Source organism: Bufo bufo, chromosome 2 (genome assembly GCF_905171765.1).
Source record: "Bufo bufo chromosome 2, aBufBuf1.1, whole genome shotgun sequence".
Taxonomy (NCBI): Eukaryota; Metazoa; Chordata; class Amphibia; order Anura; family Bufonidae; genus Bufo; species Bufo bufo.
In genome coordinates this window covers 390,500,033-390,517,064 of record NC_053390.1, presented here as the reverse complement: position 1 = coordinate 390,517,064, position 17,032 = coordinate 390,500,033, and the positions used below count along the sequence as shown (strand labels likewise).

The following is a 17,032-nucleotide window of genomic DNA, read 5'->3' as shown; positions in this document are numbered from 1 at the left end:
AATCAGCTTATTGGTAGTGGATCCAGGAGTCAGACCCCCACCGATATATTGATGACTTATTATAAGTATAAAATAAATTTGTAAGACAGTAATTCCTTATCCCCTCCGCTGTTCATGTACGGCAGAAGTCTGGTCTCTAAACATGGCGTCCACTCAGAGGCTGAGCGGGCACACTAACCACCGGCTTTCTGTAATTGGCTTTAAGCTTTAACCCCTTAGATGCCGTGGTCAATTATGATCACGGCATCTGAGAGGCTTTCTGTGGGATCGGGGGAGTACTTTGTTATGGTAACCTCAAGCCCTCTGAAGGATCTGAGGCTACCACAGTGATGGGTCCTGGGGAGCCCTGCGTGTGGCTCCATAGGAACATAATGAAAATGGTAATTCATTGCAGTCTATGGGACAAGTGATCTAATGTTTGCATGTTCAAGTTCCCTAGGGGAATCTAAAATAAGTGTACAAAAAAAAGGTTTTAAAAATATTAAAGTTTAAATAACTGGGGCCTCCCCTTACCCCATAATAAAAATGACCAAACATAATTAAAGACCATTTACACTGCCACATTTCAAAACACCCATACTATCAAATTCTAAACATATTTATTCTGAATGGGGAACACTGTAATGGAAAAAAATCTAAATGGCCGATTTGCTGTTTTCACCTCCCCATAATAAGTGATCAAAAAGTCATACACACTCTGTAATGGTATCAATAAAAACTACAGATCGCCCTACAAAAAATGAGTCCTCACACAGCTCTGAAGACATAACTGTAAAAAAGTTATGGAGGTCAGAATATGTTGGTGAGAAGAAATAAAAAATCTTTTTTTTTCCAAAGTTTAAATATTATAACACAAGAAAAATAATAAAAATGTGTTCTCATACTGACCTGGAGAATGAAGGTAACAGGTCAGTTTTACCACATAGGGAATGCCATAAAAGCAAAACACATAAAACTATGGTGTAATTATGTTTTGTGCACCCCACCCGCAATTTCACCCCACTATTTTTTTTTTTTACAGCTTCCCACTACATAATATGCAGTGTAAGATGGTGCCATTAGATAGTACAGCTTGTTCTGGAAAAAAACAGCTCTAATACAGCTATGTAATAAGAAAAAAAAAGTTATAGCTCTGGGAAGGCAGGGAGTAAAAAATAAAAATGCAAAAAATGGAAAATTGCAGGGTCCTGATGTGGTTAATGCAGGGTTTCTCAACTCCGGTCCTCGGGACCCACCTACCAGTCGTGTTTTCAGGATTTCCTTAGTATTGAGCAGGTGATATAATTAGTGTCCATACATCAGGACTTACCACGGGTATTCATTCGGTGGGATATTCTCAAATCATAACCGGTAGGTGGGTCCTGAGGACTGGAGTTGAGAAACCCTGGGTTAATGGGATCTAAAAAAAAAGTTAAAAAAATTTAAATAAAAAAACTTTCAAAAAATAGTTTTTTTTTTCCTGTGAAGAACTCTGACCTCAACCTTATAAACTTATTTTGGATGTGTGGAGTGTGAGCCAGGCCAATGTTATCTATGCTAAATCAAATCTCATCCATGTGTTTCCAGAACAGTTGCACCCTCTCTTCAGTAAAGGGGTTATCCCATGATTAAAAGGGTTATGCAGGGGTTTTATATTGATGGCCTATTCTCAGGATAGGTCATCAATATCTCATCAGTGGCTGTCCGACACCTGGCACTCCCGCAGCTGTTGGAAGAGGAGGGAACGCTTCATGCAAAAAACCTTTTGCACAGTGATGCTGATGATAAAATATCAAAATATCAACATACGTACACACAACCAGCTCTCCATGGCCCCTACTCAGCACTGTCAGCAGGTTTTTCAAAACGCTTCCGTTACTGATAATACAACTGTCTGCATTCGTTATGGACGGATCCGGTTTTATTATCTTTAACATATCGTTAACATTGCCAAGACCGATCTGTCATTAACTCCATTGAAAGTCAATGGGGGACGGATCTGTTTTCTATTGTGGGAGAGAAAACAGATCCGTCACCATTGACTTGCATTGAGGGTCATGCTGGATCTGTCTTGCTCCACATCCCAGGACGGAAAGCAAAATACAACATGTTGCGGTTTGCTCTCCGGTCTGGGAACGCAACTAAACAGAACAGAATGCATTTTGGAGCATTCCGTTCTGTTCAGTTCAGTTTTGTCCACATTGACAATGAATAGGGACAAAACTGATGCGTTTTATTCTGGTATTGAGCCCCTATGATGGATCTCAATAGCGGAAAACTTAAACGCTAGTGTGAAAGTAGCCTAATACAATAGACTCCAGTATTATCAGGGTTATACAACATTATAAATCATTATAATGCTGTGCAATCCTGTAAGAGGAGTTGAGTTCAGAATTGGACCTTGCACTGACGCACGATGCGAGTTTCTCTCTCGTGTGTGTCTGGCCTAAAGGTTTAACAGTTTTCCAGTTCTTGCTTTGGAGAAGACTAAGTGGCCACTAGTTTTAATGGGTCTATGACCAAAAAATATACAGTGTATACAGGATGACCATTTCAAAGAGGCACTGTTGACCATTTCAAAGAGGCACTGTTTGTTGGATTGGACATTTGGAAGACCGATTCCTATTTCTGTGTTATTTGTGAGGCATACTGGAAAACAGTACATCTTCATTGTATACGTATAACCATGTCCATACTGGTAATGAGTGCAGGGCGTGGATGATGCCAAAACTTCAGTCACTTTTTGTACTCTTCATATATCGTAATTTTGACCACTAGGCAAAAAATCCAAATATTCATTTAGCTGCTTATGTTACACATTCAGCTCGGTATACTGAAATGTTCACTATATAGCCATGTGTTGATGCAATATGAAGCTGCTTTTCATACTATGGAAGGTAAGTCTCTAACACTGAAGGAAAACCTCAACCTTATTTAACGCGTACCTCCCGTTTCACAAGAAATACGTATATAATGCAGGACTTTGCCATAGAATTGTTTTTCTAAATCTGTGTAATATTGGGTTTGTGCTGTCAGCTGCACTTAAAGGGCTTTCCCATTACAAGCACATATCCCGTATCCACAGGATACAGAATAAATTCTTATAATGGGACAACCCCTTTAACTAGCCATCATCATGTTCTGTTTCATGGCTGTTGTCTTTAGCGCGAGAACAAGTGCGATAGGATCCGACGGCGCCGTCATTGAAAACTGTGACCTAGGAAGCAAAACTGTGCGCGGTGTAGTTAAGGCTACTTTCACACTAGCTTTATTGCTGGATCCGGCAGGGTTCAGCAAAAACGCTTCCGTTACTAATAATACAACCATCTGCATCCGTTATGAACGGATCCGGTTGTATTATCTTTAAAGAGGACCTTTCATCGGTCAAACATTGTGAACTAAGTGTCATGATCTGAACAGCGGCGCCCAGGGATCTCACTGCACTTACTATTATTCCTGGGCACTGCTCCGTTCTCCTGCTATGCCCTCCGATATGTCCGGTCACTTGGTTATAGTAGGCGGAGACTTAGGGGACTTGGTTATAGTAGGAGGAGCTGGCCAATCACAGCGCAGAGCTCACAGCCTGGGAGTTTTTTTTCTCCCAGGCTGTGAGCTCTGCGCTGCGATTGGCCAGCGCTACAGCCTGGGAGAAGAAAACGCCCAGGAGAACAAGGGCAGTCTCCTCCTACTATATAACCAAGTGACCGAACATACCGGAAGGCATAGCAGGAGAACAGAAGAACAGAGCGGCGCCCAGGGATAATAGTAAGTGCAGTGAGATCCCTGGGCGCCGCTGTATATGTCATGATACTTAGTTCACAATGTTTGGACCGATGAAAGGTCCTCTTTAACATAGCCAAGACGGATCCGTCATGAACTCCATTTTCTTTTGTGTCAGAAGTGTCAGAGTTATATGGATCTGTCCCCATTGACTTGCATTGTGGGTCATGACTGATCCATCTGGCTCCGCATCCCAGGACGGAAAGAAAACCACAGCTTGCTGCGGTTTGCTCTCCGGTATGGGAACGCAACCAAATGGAACAGAATGCAGTTTGGAGCATTCCGTTCTGTTCAGTTAAATTTTGTCCCCATTGACAATGAATGTGGACAAAACAGAAGAGTTTTTCTCCGGTATGGAGACCCTAGGACGGATCTCAATACCGGAAAATAGGCTACTTTCAAACTAGCGTTTCTAAGTGCAGCTAAGCAGCAGCACAAACCTTGACCGGTCCATGTTTTTGGTTAAAGGCTTTATAGGGAATTTTGATATTGATCGCTTATCCCCAGGATGGACTGAGGTCTGGCTTCTGACACCCCCACCAATCAGCTTCTTGAATAGGCCACTCGCTGGTTCTCCAGTGAGCGCTGTGGTCTCCCTACAGCTTACCAAGCACAGCACCGTCCCCTGGATAGCTCATGCCCATTCACTTGAATGGCACTGAGCTGTGCCTAGACCATGTGACTGATGTATGGTGATGTCACTGTCCTAGGAAGAGGCCTGAGCGCTAATAGAGCATCAGGGCCTCTTCATACAGCTGGTCGATGGGGCTGCTGAGAGTCAGACCCCCACCAATCTGATATTGCTAGCCTGTCCTGAGGATAGGTTGTTAATATTAAATTCTGGGATAACCCCTTTGATAGCAAAATCTCCTAATACAATGACTTAGAAAAACAACTATATTGCAAAATCCATTTACCTTAGTTATTTTTCTTGTGAAACTGGAGGCACGCTTTAAATAGACATTCCTCAGCTTTTCTTTTGCTGTAAATACTTTTGGAAATATTGTCACATTTTACTTGTAAAAGATGTAGCTCAATATGTTGGAAATGGCTGAAAATATAGCTTTCTGCTGTACAGTTCAGGCTACTTTCACACTTGCGTTGTTATTTTCCAGTATGGAGATCCAGCAGAGGATCTCAGTACCGGGAAAAAACATTTCCGTTTAGTCCTCATACATTCTGAATGGAAAGAGATCTGTTCCGGATGCATCAGGATGTCTTCTGTTCCATCAGCATGCCGTTTTATGACCGGACACTAAACCGCTGCAATCTGCCGTTTTGTGTCCGGTCAGAATAACGGGTAAAAACTGATCCGGCACTGAAAACAATGTAAGTAAAAACCAGATCTATCACTCGTTGACTTTTAATTTAGTGACTGATCCGTTTTTGATTTCACTTAACTGCATCCTAACAGAACAGAAAATCCTCTGCCGGATCTCAATATTGGAATTATCAATGCAAGTGTGAAAGTAGCCTTATTTAGTTTTTTCCACTGCTGATTTCCCATTGCAGTAATGTGAATATTGGTTACAATAACTGCTTGCACAGAGGATCCCATGATAGCGTCAGTCTACGCTTATATTCACATGGTTGTAGGAATGGCCTTTGGGAATGCTGTTTTTTTTTTTGTTTTTTGTTTTGTTTTGTTTTTAAATACTGAAAATGGAATCCAATCCTAATTGAAGAATTCTTCTCCAGTGGGAATGGTTTAGGAGGTGTTCGCTGCTTTCCTCTGGAATAAGTATGCAACCAGAGACGAATGAAGTCTCTCTGCATGTGACCTCAGTTTACAATAATATTTTCAGAAGAATGGAGGACACATGACATTGCATGGTTGGTTATATGCTACCATGGCAACCCCAGAGCAAGCAGCATGGTGAATAGTATTTATTAAAGTGACGTTATTTTCATTACTTTTTTATTGAGCTTCATTTTTTAAGATATATATACCCCTTTAAATTATAGAACGAGATGAGAGAAACCATTTAATGCATGTAAGATACTGGCAAGCAAGTCTCATTTCTCATCTATAATTTTATTTCTATGGGTCATACCACTTTCTATTGGTCCACATGAATGTGTTTATATTGTGTTCCTCCTCTTTCAGACGGTCTTTGCCTTCATATTCATTCATTTCCATTGACAGCATTTCCAACCATCGTCCACCATGTTTTTTCCCTAGCCCTTTTGTTATGAATTTAGAAAGAAAGGAATAAACTTTCATTCCCCTTTCCATTTCTATGTTGATGTGACATTCTTTTCATTTTCTATTTCGGTAGGAGTAATTTTTTTTTCTATTTTGTTTTTTTTTCTCCTTGTGTCACCAGTGCACCTATTCCATTCTTCCATCGCTGTGCTCCTGTGAACATTTCCTGCTATGCCAAGTTTGCAGAAGCCCTGATCACTTTTGTCAGTGACAATAGTGTCCTACACAGGCTGATTAGTGGAGTAATGACCAGCAAAGAAATTATAATTGGACTTTGCTTTTTGTCACTAGGTAATGGTTTTTCTAATTATTAGACTTGATGTATAGCATTGTTATAGGTGACGTTTTTACAGATTCACTTCTTAGTCTATAAAGAAGGTTTTATGGAAATATGAAAAATGTTTGCCACATATATAGTTGCAAGAAAAATATGTGAACCCTTTGGAATGATATGGATTTCTGCACAAATTGGTCATAAAATGTTATCTGATCTTCATCTAAGTCACAACAATAGACAATCACAGTCTGCTTAAACTATTAAAACACAAAGAATTAAATGTTACCATGCTTTTATTGAACACACCATGTAAACATTCACAGTGCAGGTGGAAAAAGTATGTGAACCCTTGGATTTAATAACTGGTTGAACCTCCTTTTGGCAGCAATATCTTCAACCAAACGTTTCCTGTAGTTGCAGATCAGACGTGCACAACGGTCAGGAGTAATTCTTGACCATTCCTCTTTACAGAACTGTTTCAGTTCAGCAATATTCTTGGGATGTCTGGTGTGAATCGCTTTCTTGAGATCATGCCACAGCATCTCAATCGTGTTGAGGTCAGGACTCTGACTGGGCCACTCCAGAAGGTGTATTTTCTTCTGTTTAAGCCATTGTTGATTTACTTCTATGCTTTGGGTTTTATTTTATTGTTGCAACACCCATCTTCTGTTGAGCTTCAGCTGGTGGACAGATGGCCTTAAATTCTCCTGCGAAATGTCTTGATAAACGTGGGAATTAATTTCCCCTTCGATGATAGCAATCCGTCCAAGCTCTGACGCAGCAAAGCAGCCCCAAACCATGATGCCCCCACCACCATACTTCACAGTAGGGATGAGGTTTTGATGTTGGTGTGCTGTGCCTCTTTTTCTCCACGCATAGTGTTGTGTGTTTCTTCCAAATAACTCAACTTTGGTTTCATCTGTCCACAGAATATTTTGCCAGTATTGCTGTGGAATATCCAGGTGCTCTTGTGCAAACTGTAAATGTGCAGCAATGTTTTTTTTTGGCTTCCTCTGTGGTATCCTCCCATGAAATCCATTCTTGTTTAGTGTTTTACGTATCGTAGATTCGCTAACAGGGATGTTAGCATATGCCAGAGACTTTTGTAAGTCTTTAGCTGACACTCTAGGATTCTTCTTCACCTCATTGAGCAGTCTGCGCTGTGCTCTTGCAGTCATCTTTACAGGATGGCCACTCCTAGGGAGAGTAGCAGCAGTGCTGAACTTTGTCCATTTATGGACAATTTTTCTTACCCTGGACTGATGAACAGCAAGGCTTTTGGAGTTACTTTCATAATCCTTTCCAGCTTTATGCAAGTCAACAATTCTTAATCGTAGGTCTTCTGAGAGCTCCTTTGTGCGAGGCATCATTTACATCAGGCAATGCTTCTTGTGAAAAGCAAACCCAGAACTGGTGTGTGTTTTTTATAGGGCAGGGCAGCTGTAACCAACACCTCCAATCTCATCTCATTGATTGGACTCCAGTTGCCTGACACCTCACTCCAATTAGCTCTTGGAGATGTCATTAGTCTAGGGGTTCACATACTTTTTCTACCTGCACTGTAAATGTTTACATGGTGTGTTCAATAAAAACATGGTAACATTTAATTCTTTGTGTGTTATTAGTTTAAGCAGACTGTGATTGTCTATTGTTGTGACTTAGATGAAGATCAGATCACATTTTATGACCAATTTGTGCAGAAATCCATATAATTTCAAAGGGTTCACATGCTTTTTATTGCAACTGTACTTACAAATCACTGCATGATCATACTTGGTCTCCAGTATTAAAGGGGTATTCCGGTTTAGCAATTTTAAGCATCAATTGACTGGAAACAACACATTATCACTTACTGATAGTGATTGTAATGCTCCGTTTTCCTGCACTCAATCAAGGTCAAGTGACGTTTTCTGCTGTGTTGATTCTCTATCCGAATGACATAACTTTGACCTAAGGCTCCGTCCTGTTGACAAAACGTCATCAATGACTTGGCCTCTGAGGGCGCCTTTCTGCTCATTTTCCTAAACCCTGCCCTGCAGATATTATGTCAGCAATGGGCAGGTTTTTTTGGGCAGGGCTTCAAGCAGGGAGGGGAAGGAGAGGCAGAGACCTGATGACGCAGACAGTTCTCTTAAGTGTGGCGCCCGGATGTAAAAACGGGGTATGTGTCACAAATCAGTTACATGGGAGGAGTCAAAAGGCTCACAGAACTTCATCATCTGACTGGTACAGTAGTAATGTATGTTTTTTTTTCTGTGTAACCGGAAAACCCCTTTTAATGCTTCTCTTAAAGGGAGTCTTTCACCAAATATGACCATTACAGACCACTCAGATCAGGTTCTCCATTACTTTCCCCAGATTACTATTGTACCTTTCATATTGCAGTCCATCACCGATTTGCTCCAAAAAACACTTTTATACCATATGGTAATTAGGTTCTGAAGGTCCCCAGGGGCAGCGTTCATGCGGCTAGTGCCCAGGCCCCTCGGCGCTTTGCTTACCAAACCCCTCCCCTTTCACCCCTCTGGCCCGCCCTTGTTTAATCTGATTACCTCCTCCTCTCTGTCTGAAATCCCATGCCTCCGCCGGGACCTAATTACCATATGGTATAAAAGTGTTTTTTAGAGCAAATCGGCGATGGACTGCAATATTAATGGTACCATAGTAATCTGGGGAAAGTAATGGAAAACCTGATCTGAGTGGTCTGTAATGGTCATATTCGGTGAAAGACTCCCTTTAGGCAAATTAGGTCTATTTTTAGGCTGTCCTATTCTAATAAGCAGAAGCCTCTCTCTACCTTTTATTTCTGAAAAAAATGTGTGTGTATATGAAATAACTGTTCTTGAACTGCATTTAAATTGTATGGCATGTCTATACATTTGCATGCAAAAGTTTGGGCATCCCTGGTCAAAACTACTTTGACCGACTGTGAACAGTTAAGCAAGTTGAAGATGAAAGAATCTCCAAAAGGCATAAAGTTAAAGATGACACATTTACCTTTGTATTTTAGGCAAAATTATTTTTTTTATTTTCACCTTTTGTATCAAAATGATGGGCATAATTAGTACCTAGCAGCACCCTGTATCACAGCTTGTAAACACTTTTTGTAGGCACCCAAGAGTCTTTCAATTCTTGTTTGAGAGATTTTCATCCATTCTTCCTTGCTAAAGTCTTCCAGTTCTGTGAAATCTCTGGGCCGTCTTGCACTCACTGCTCTTTTTTTAGGTCTATCCACAGATTTTCAATGATGTTCAGATCAGGGGACTGTGAGGGCTATGGTAAAACCTTCAGCTTGTACGTTTTGAGGTAGTCCATTGTGGATTTTGAGGGTTGTTTAAGATCATTATCCATTCGTAGAAGTCATCCTCTTTTCAACTTCAGCTTTTTTACAAGTGGTGTTATGTTTGCTTTCAGAATTTGCTGGAATTTCATTGAATACATTCTTCCTACTACCGGTGAAATGTTCCCCGTGCATTGGCTGCAACACAGCCCCAAAGCATGACTGATCCACCCCCATACTTAATGGTTTGCAGAGTGCTGCTGTTTTGGCTTTTGTGCTTTCAGTCATGGTGACGTGCAAGATGCACAGTGGGATGTGCTAACCCCCTTTATTTTCTTTGCAGCATGCTTAATGGTTGGAGAGGGGTTCTTTTCATTAAATTCTGTGCCTTTTTTTTTCAAACATACCTTTTAACCTTATTTGTCCACAGGACTTGTTTCCAAAGTACATCAGACTTGTTTAGATGTCCTTTTGCAGACTAATGACGCTGCTCTTCTATGAAGGCCATATTTATGCAGGTGTTGATGAACAGTAAAACAATGTACTACAATCCCTGAGTCTGCTAAATCTTCCTGAAGGTCTTTTGCAGTCAAGAGGGGGTTCTGATTTTCCTTTCTAGGAATCCTACAAGCACCGTCTCTGAAATTCTTCATGGTCTTCCAGACCTTCTCTTGACCTCCACTGTTCCTGTTAACTGCCATTTCTTAGTTACATTTCGAACTGAGGAAATGGAAACCTGAAAACTCTTTGCTATCTTCAGAGTGTTAGGCAGCTCCTTAGAATAAGGGTCCATTCACACGTCCGTAGTGCATTGCAGATCTGCAATACATCCGGCCGGCACCCCCATAGAAATGCCTATTCTTGTCCTTGTGCTCTATTTTTTTCCGGAGCTGCACACCGAAAGATCGGGGCCGCGCTCTGGAAGTGCGGATGCGGAGAACACATAGTGTGCTCTCCGCATCCATTCAGTCCCCATAGAGAATGAATGGATCCGCACAATTGCGGAACGGGTGCGGACAACACTTGTGGACGTGTGAATGGAGCCTAACCCATGGCTGCTGTTTTTTCGGACAAGATTAGAGGAGTCTAGTTATTTATAAAGCTTTGCATCACCGGGCCTTTCCTAACGATGATTGTGAACAAGCCTTAACCCTAACAGGCTATTTAAGGTCTGAGACCTCCGTCAAAGTTCTCTGAGCGCTCAAATCTCCTTGAGTTTTCATACTTTTGCAAGGTACGCCTTTCCTTTTTTCACTCTAAAATTGTGCAAAACTCAAACAATACACATGTATTGCTTAAAATGTTGAAAAGTGTGTTTCTTTTTTGAAAGGGCTTTCCAAGATATTTTTATTGATGACCTATCCTCAGGATCAGCTGGTTGAAGAGAAGGCTGTGCACTGTGCCAGCGCAGCCTTCTCTTCATTATTTACCTGCTCGCCATCGACATCGCAGCAGTGAGCAGGTGTGGTTACAAGAAGCCGTCCCATTCACTTCAATGGGATGGCTCATTCCTATACAAGTGTATTGAATGAATGGGATGTCTTCTTGTAATTACACCTGCCTAGCAGGTATACATTGAAGGGAAGACTGCACTGGCACTGTGTGCAGCCTTCCCTTCAACCAGCTGATCAGCAGGGGTTCTGTGAGTCGGACCCCCGCCAATCGGATATTGATGACCTATCCTGAGGATAGATCATCAATAAAATATCTTGGAAAAACCCTTTAACTTTATGCCTTTTTGGAGATTTTCATCTTCAACTTAATTATCTGTTCACAGTAACAATAATTTTGACCAGGGTTGCCCAAACTTTTGAATGCCACTATATATGCTAGCGCCATTTATTTCTGTAATGTCATGTGGGGAAATTATTGTGGATCATATTCATCATTTAGCACTTGTTTTGGGAGATCATCTAACATTGTTATATTAATTATTGCCATTAATTCATCATCATCTGTATTGAGCGAGCCCCAGATCTTGGTTCTCGGTAGAGCCTGTGATTGGCCGCAGGTGTCTGATTCCTGGTCCTGCCCAAAGATGAGTGTTCAGAGGGACAGGGGAAGATGGGGTTATTGGCCTCAAGGCCTGGACAATCCCTTTATCATGCCTATTATGTATTTTTCTTTTTTTTTTCTTTTTAATGTCAAATTTTGCAGGTGGAAATATCTGCTGAGCTGGAAAGTTTGATTCATGACCATTCCTGCCTCAGTTTTCAGTGCCATTTAAGTTGTACTTTAAGTGGTTATTGAATACGGTAGTTTTTCTAGTGCAGTAGCTTAGCTGTAGGGTTGCAAGGTAGCAGTGGTGCCCTGACCCCGGTGCCTGAGGAGGACTTGGTGGTCTTCTGGCACATGCTACTTAAAAACATCCCCACACTTTCACTAGGTGGGATGTCAGACACAAGAGATTCTGCATAGAAAATTGAAGAAGCCAAAATGTTCAGTGTTGCAATGAGCAGTTGTCATGTCTTGCAATTTCCCTGCAATATTAGCTTCTAAAACTACTTAAGGCTAAGTGATATAAGCACCATAAAATAAGTTATACTGTGTTTTGAATCTGTCACTTTAGACTATGGGTAAAAAACTATTTAGAATAAGATCTGTTCACATCACGTATATGACCTCTGTTTAACAGGACATTCAGTCGAGTCGCATTATTTTGACCACTTACTATTTTCGACCTTGGCAGCGCATAGCTTGTGAAGGAAGTTGCGTGTCGTGAGCTGGCTTGGTAGGTATATAAGGTGTGCCATAAGCGGTCATCACACATATCCCTCAGTGCTGTCTCGGGTAAAAGGGGAGTTGAAAAAGGGATGATTATTTGCTTTCGGACCAAGGGTGGCAGTATTTATGAAACTGCTCAGTTTGTGAAGTGTTCATGTCCTGCTGTGGTGAAAGTGTATCATGTATGGACAAATGGTACCACTGCGAATAAGCAACATGGAAACTGCAGAGCATCATGTGCCAATGATGTGAGGTGAATGTTGGCTATGAAGGTGTTTAAGGGTGGACCGACAGTCTGCAGTGGAGCAGCTCACCACTCAAGTGAACCAAGGGGCTAGACGTGTCTAAAACAATGCTCCAGCAAACCCTACTGATTATGGTGCTCTGAAGCAGACGGAAGGTCACTGCACTTCTGCTAACAAAGATGCATCAGCAGAAAAGGCTTAAATTTTCGCGGCAATATGAGAATTGGATCTCTGCTGACTGGTAAAGTTTGGCCTTCCCCTATGAGTCACATTTTTTGCTTCATCGAACAGATGGACGTTGATGTGTCAAATGAAAAGCGTCAGAGCAAGCACCCTGCAACCATTGCTGAAATAACGCAAGCTGGTGGTGGCAGCATTATGGTCTGGGAAATGTTTTTGTGGCATTCTCTGTGTCCACTCATCCATGTCAACTGATTTGGGTATAATATGTCTGACATGGGAGTCTTGCTCTTCCAACCAAAGTACTACCCTGGCCCCCCTAATTCTCCAGACGTGAACCTAACTGAGCATCTGTGGGACCTCCTCGATCATTGTGTTCGCTCTATGGATTCTCCCTCATGTACCATCCAGCAGCTGTGGTGACAACTTACCAGGACCTTATTGAGTCTCTCTGAACCTGTCTAGCTGCTGTCTGTGCTGCTGTGGATATTAGCTGGTGTTCATAAGAATGTGACTTGACTGTGTATATGTTAAATGGATGCCTCTGACAGTACCATACAGTGGCATAGTCACTCGTAGGTCCCCATTGTGAATTTTTTATATTTTTTTAACTGGATACCATTGTATGGACTATTGTCTACTGGAGCTTTCTCCACTATATTGATGTATAATGGCCAAAATGCAAGTCTAAAGGACACTCTGTAGCATGTATGCTGGGAGGATGTGACATGAACATAGCCTTGATTCATAAAAATAACAAATACCATGCAGTGGCAAGATACAGAGCGCTTTACGATCGGAGGGTTTATGTACAAACAAAATCATACATTACATAGCAACAAACAGGTCAACAAGTAAAACAAGTGTGAATGGGCCATGCTTACATAGATTACTTGACTGTCTAATAATCATATGCCTGTAAATGCCCCCTAATTACAGGCAAGGGACAGCCCAGAAAACATTTTACCTGCTTGACAGCTCAAACTGTTGTCCATTGAATGCATTGACATGTCAGGTCCTCCAAAGTGGGAGACACTCCCATCAGCACGCCTCACTTTGCTGGCACTTTAAAAGTGCTCACGGAATTACAGCAAGGGACTGTAATGGGATGCCACCACTGCAACAAGTCAGTTCATGACATTTCTCCCCTCCTAGATATTCTACCTTCAACTGTGAGCAATACTAATACAAAGTGGAAGCATTTAGGATTCACAGCAACTCTGCAGCAGACCACATACACTCACCTAAAGAATTATTAGGAACACCTGTTCTATTTCTCATTAATGCAATTATCTAGTCAACCAATCACATGGCAGTTGCTTCAATGCATTTAGGGGGGGTGGTCCTGGTCAAGACAATCTCCTGAACTCCAAACTGAATGTCAGAATGGGAAAGAAAGGCGATTTAAGCAATTTTGAGCGTGGCATAGTGGTTGGTGCCAGACGGGCCGGTCTGAGTATTTCACAATCTGCTCAGTTACTGGGATTTTCACGCACAACCATTTCTAGGGTTTACAAAGAATGGTGTGAAAAGGGAAAAACATCCAGTATGCGGCCGTTTTGTGGGCAAAAATGCCTTGTGGATGCTAGAGGTCAGAGGAGAATGGGCCAACTGATTCAAGCTGATAGAAGAGCAACGTTGACTGAAATAACCACTCGTTACAACCGAGGTATGCAGCAAAGCATTTGTGAAGCCACAACATGCACAACCTTGAGGTGGATGGGCTACAACAGCAGAAGACCCCACCGGGTACCACTCATCTCCACTACAAATAGGAAAAAGAGGCTACAATTTGCACGAGCTCACCAAAATTGGACTGTTGAAGACTGGAAAAATGTTGCCTGGTCTGAGGAGTCTCGATTTCTGTTGAAACATTCAAATGGTAGAGTCCGAATTTGGCGTAAACAGAATGAGAACATGTATCCATCCTCTGATGGCTACTTCCAACAGGATAATGCACCATGTCACAAAGCTCGAATCATTTCAAATTGGTTTCTTGAACATGACAATGAGTTCACTGTACTAAAATGGCCCCCACAGTCACCAGATCTCAACCCAATAGAGCATCTTTGGGATGTGGTGGAACGGGAGCTTCGTGCCCTGGATGTGCATCCCTCAAATCTCCATCAACTGCAAGATGCTATCCTATCAATATGGGCCAACATTTCTAAAGAATGCTATCAGCACCTTGTGGAATCAATGCCACGTAGAATTAAGGCAGTTCTGAAGGCAAAAGGGGGTCCAACGCCGTATTAGTAGGGTGTTCCTAATAATTCTTTAGATGAGTGTATAGTCTCAATCACACATCAGTGTTCCGCCTACTTGTGGTGTATGTACGTGTTCTCCACGGACAGCACACATAGCCATTCATTTTAATGTGTGTATTCACACATCTGTGTTTTACCACAGTCTGTGGGTCTGTGATTTTAGCACGGAAACATGTTCTAATCCGTGTTTCACCAATCATTAGGAAGAGATGCTTCTGCTTCACAGAAGTTCAGGTTTGGGTTCAAGGTTGTGTAGATTGTATTATTTTCCCTTATAACCATGTTATAAGGGAAAATAATAGCATTCTGAATACAGAATGCATAGTACAATAGGGCTGGAGGGGTTAAAAAAAATAAAAAATCATTTAACTCACCTTAATCCACTTGTTCGCGCAGCCGGCTTCTCTTCTGTCGTTTTCTTTGAGGAATAGGACCTTTGATGACGTCAATGTGCTCATCACATGATCCATCCCCATGGTAAAAGATCATGTGACGGACCATATGATGAGCGTAGTGACGTCATCAAAGGTCTTATTTGTTTATTATTATTATTATTATTATTATTATTATATTTTTTTTTTTTTAACCATGTTATAAGGGAAAATAATAAAGATCGGTTCCCCATCCCGATAGTCTCCTAGCAACCGTGCGTGAAAATCGCACCGCATCCGCACAAGAATTTAGAGAAAATAGAGCATGCTGCGATTTTCACGCAACACACAAGTGATGCGTGAAAATCACCGCTCATGTGAACAGCCCCATAGAAATGAATGGGTCCGGATTCAGTGCGGGTGCAATGCGTTCAACTCACGCATTGCACCCGCGCGGAAAACTCGCCCGTGTGAAAGGGGCCTAAGGCTACTTTCACATTCGCGTTTGGTGCGGATCCGCCATGGATCTGCACAGACGGATCAGTTCAGATAATACAACCGTCTGCATCCGTTCAGTATTATCTTTACACCATTGAAAGTCAATAGGGGACGGATCCGTTTTCTATTGTGCCAGATTGTGTCCGTGAAGACTGATCTGTCCCCATTGACTTACATTGTGTATCAGGACGGATCCGTTTGGCTCAGTTTCATCAGACGGACACCAAAACGCTGCAAGCAGATGTCCACCAAAGCTGAATGGTGACGGAATGGAGGCAAACTGCTGCATCCTGAGCGGATCCTTTTCTATTCAGAATGCATTAGGGCAAAACTGATCCGTTTTGGACCGCTTGTGAGAGCCCTGAACGGATCTCCTAAACGGAAAGCCAAAACGCCAGTGTGAAAGTAGACTTAGATGGTGCCTTCCTTTTCATCTTTTCAGCTGCATCCAAGATGGCTGCTCCGATTCTCATACTGACTCAAACTGTGCATCGGTAGTCCAAGACACTTCTTGCTTGTCTGTCCCTGCTCTCGGATTGGCCAGCACGGTTCACATGAGCCATGCTGACCGATAGTGTCTTGGGCTACCAAATGAACAGTGTGAGGATCTTGGATGGCAGAGGAAGAGCTCAGCAGTTGGCAGATCTACAGCTGAAAAGATGAAACTGGTAGGTGTTCTCTTCCATAGTTAATGTGATGTTATTTTTCTCGAAATGGAGTTTGCTTTAATAACGGGATTTGTGTCACTAGTGTTTTAACTACTTCTGTAATTTTTGTAACCAAAACTGTGTTTTTAATGCATGATACTTGGTGTGCAGAAATTCCGAATATTTAGATGATTTAGGTGCAATCTCTGGATGCTATTGTGTTCCTGTTATTCTGACTTGTGTAATGTAATGGCATTGTGTGCATTCTGAATACTACTTGCATTTCTTTTCATGTTTGTATACTTAGCATTGAGCATTTCCGATTATTCCCAGGCAAAGCTGTGAGATAAAATCAATACTGTAGTTGGCAGAAGGTAGCAATGCTTCATGCAACAGGCCACCTATAACACTCTGCTGACACGTTGTCATCTGTAATACTGATAAGCATTCTCTTGCCGTACCGCACGTCTCTACATCAAGCCAGCCAAGCTTGTCTCTGCAATTTCCAGCAAAATAGTACTGCTGATGGTTAGCGATTTCAGAGAGACCATCTGCATAGATGGAGCAATTCTCTGAGC

General features: G+C 41.9%; 1 protein-coding gene across 1 annotated transcript in view; it reads left to right on the top strand.

Moving 5' to 3' along the window:
- The window catches only part of SLC44A1 (solute carrier family 44 member 1), a 164,782-nt gene that overhangs the window by 81,694 nt on the left and 66,056 nt on the right, over positions 1 to 17,032 (top strand). Inside the window, exon 6 of the mRNA XM_040417211.1 lies at positions 6,087 to 6,256. Coding sequence (XP_040273145.1) covers positions 6,087 to 6,256 — 170 coding nt within the window. The remainder of the gene's footprint in view (positions 1 to 6,086; positions 6,257 to 17,032) is intronic.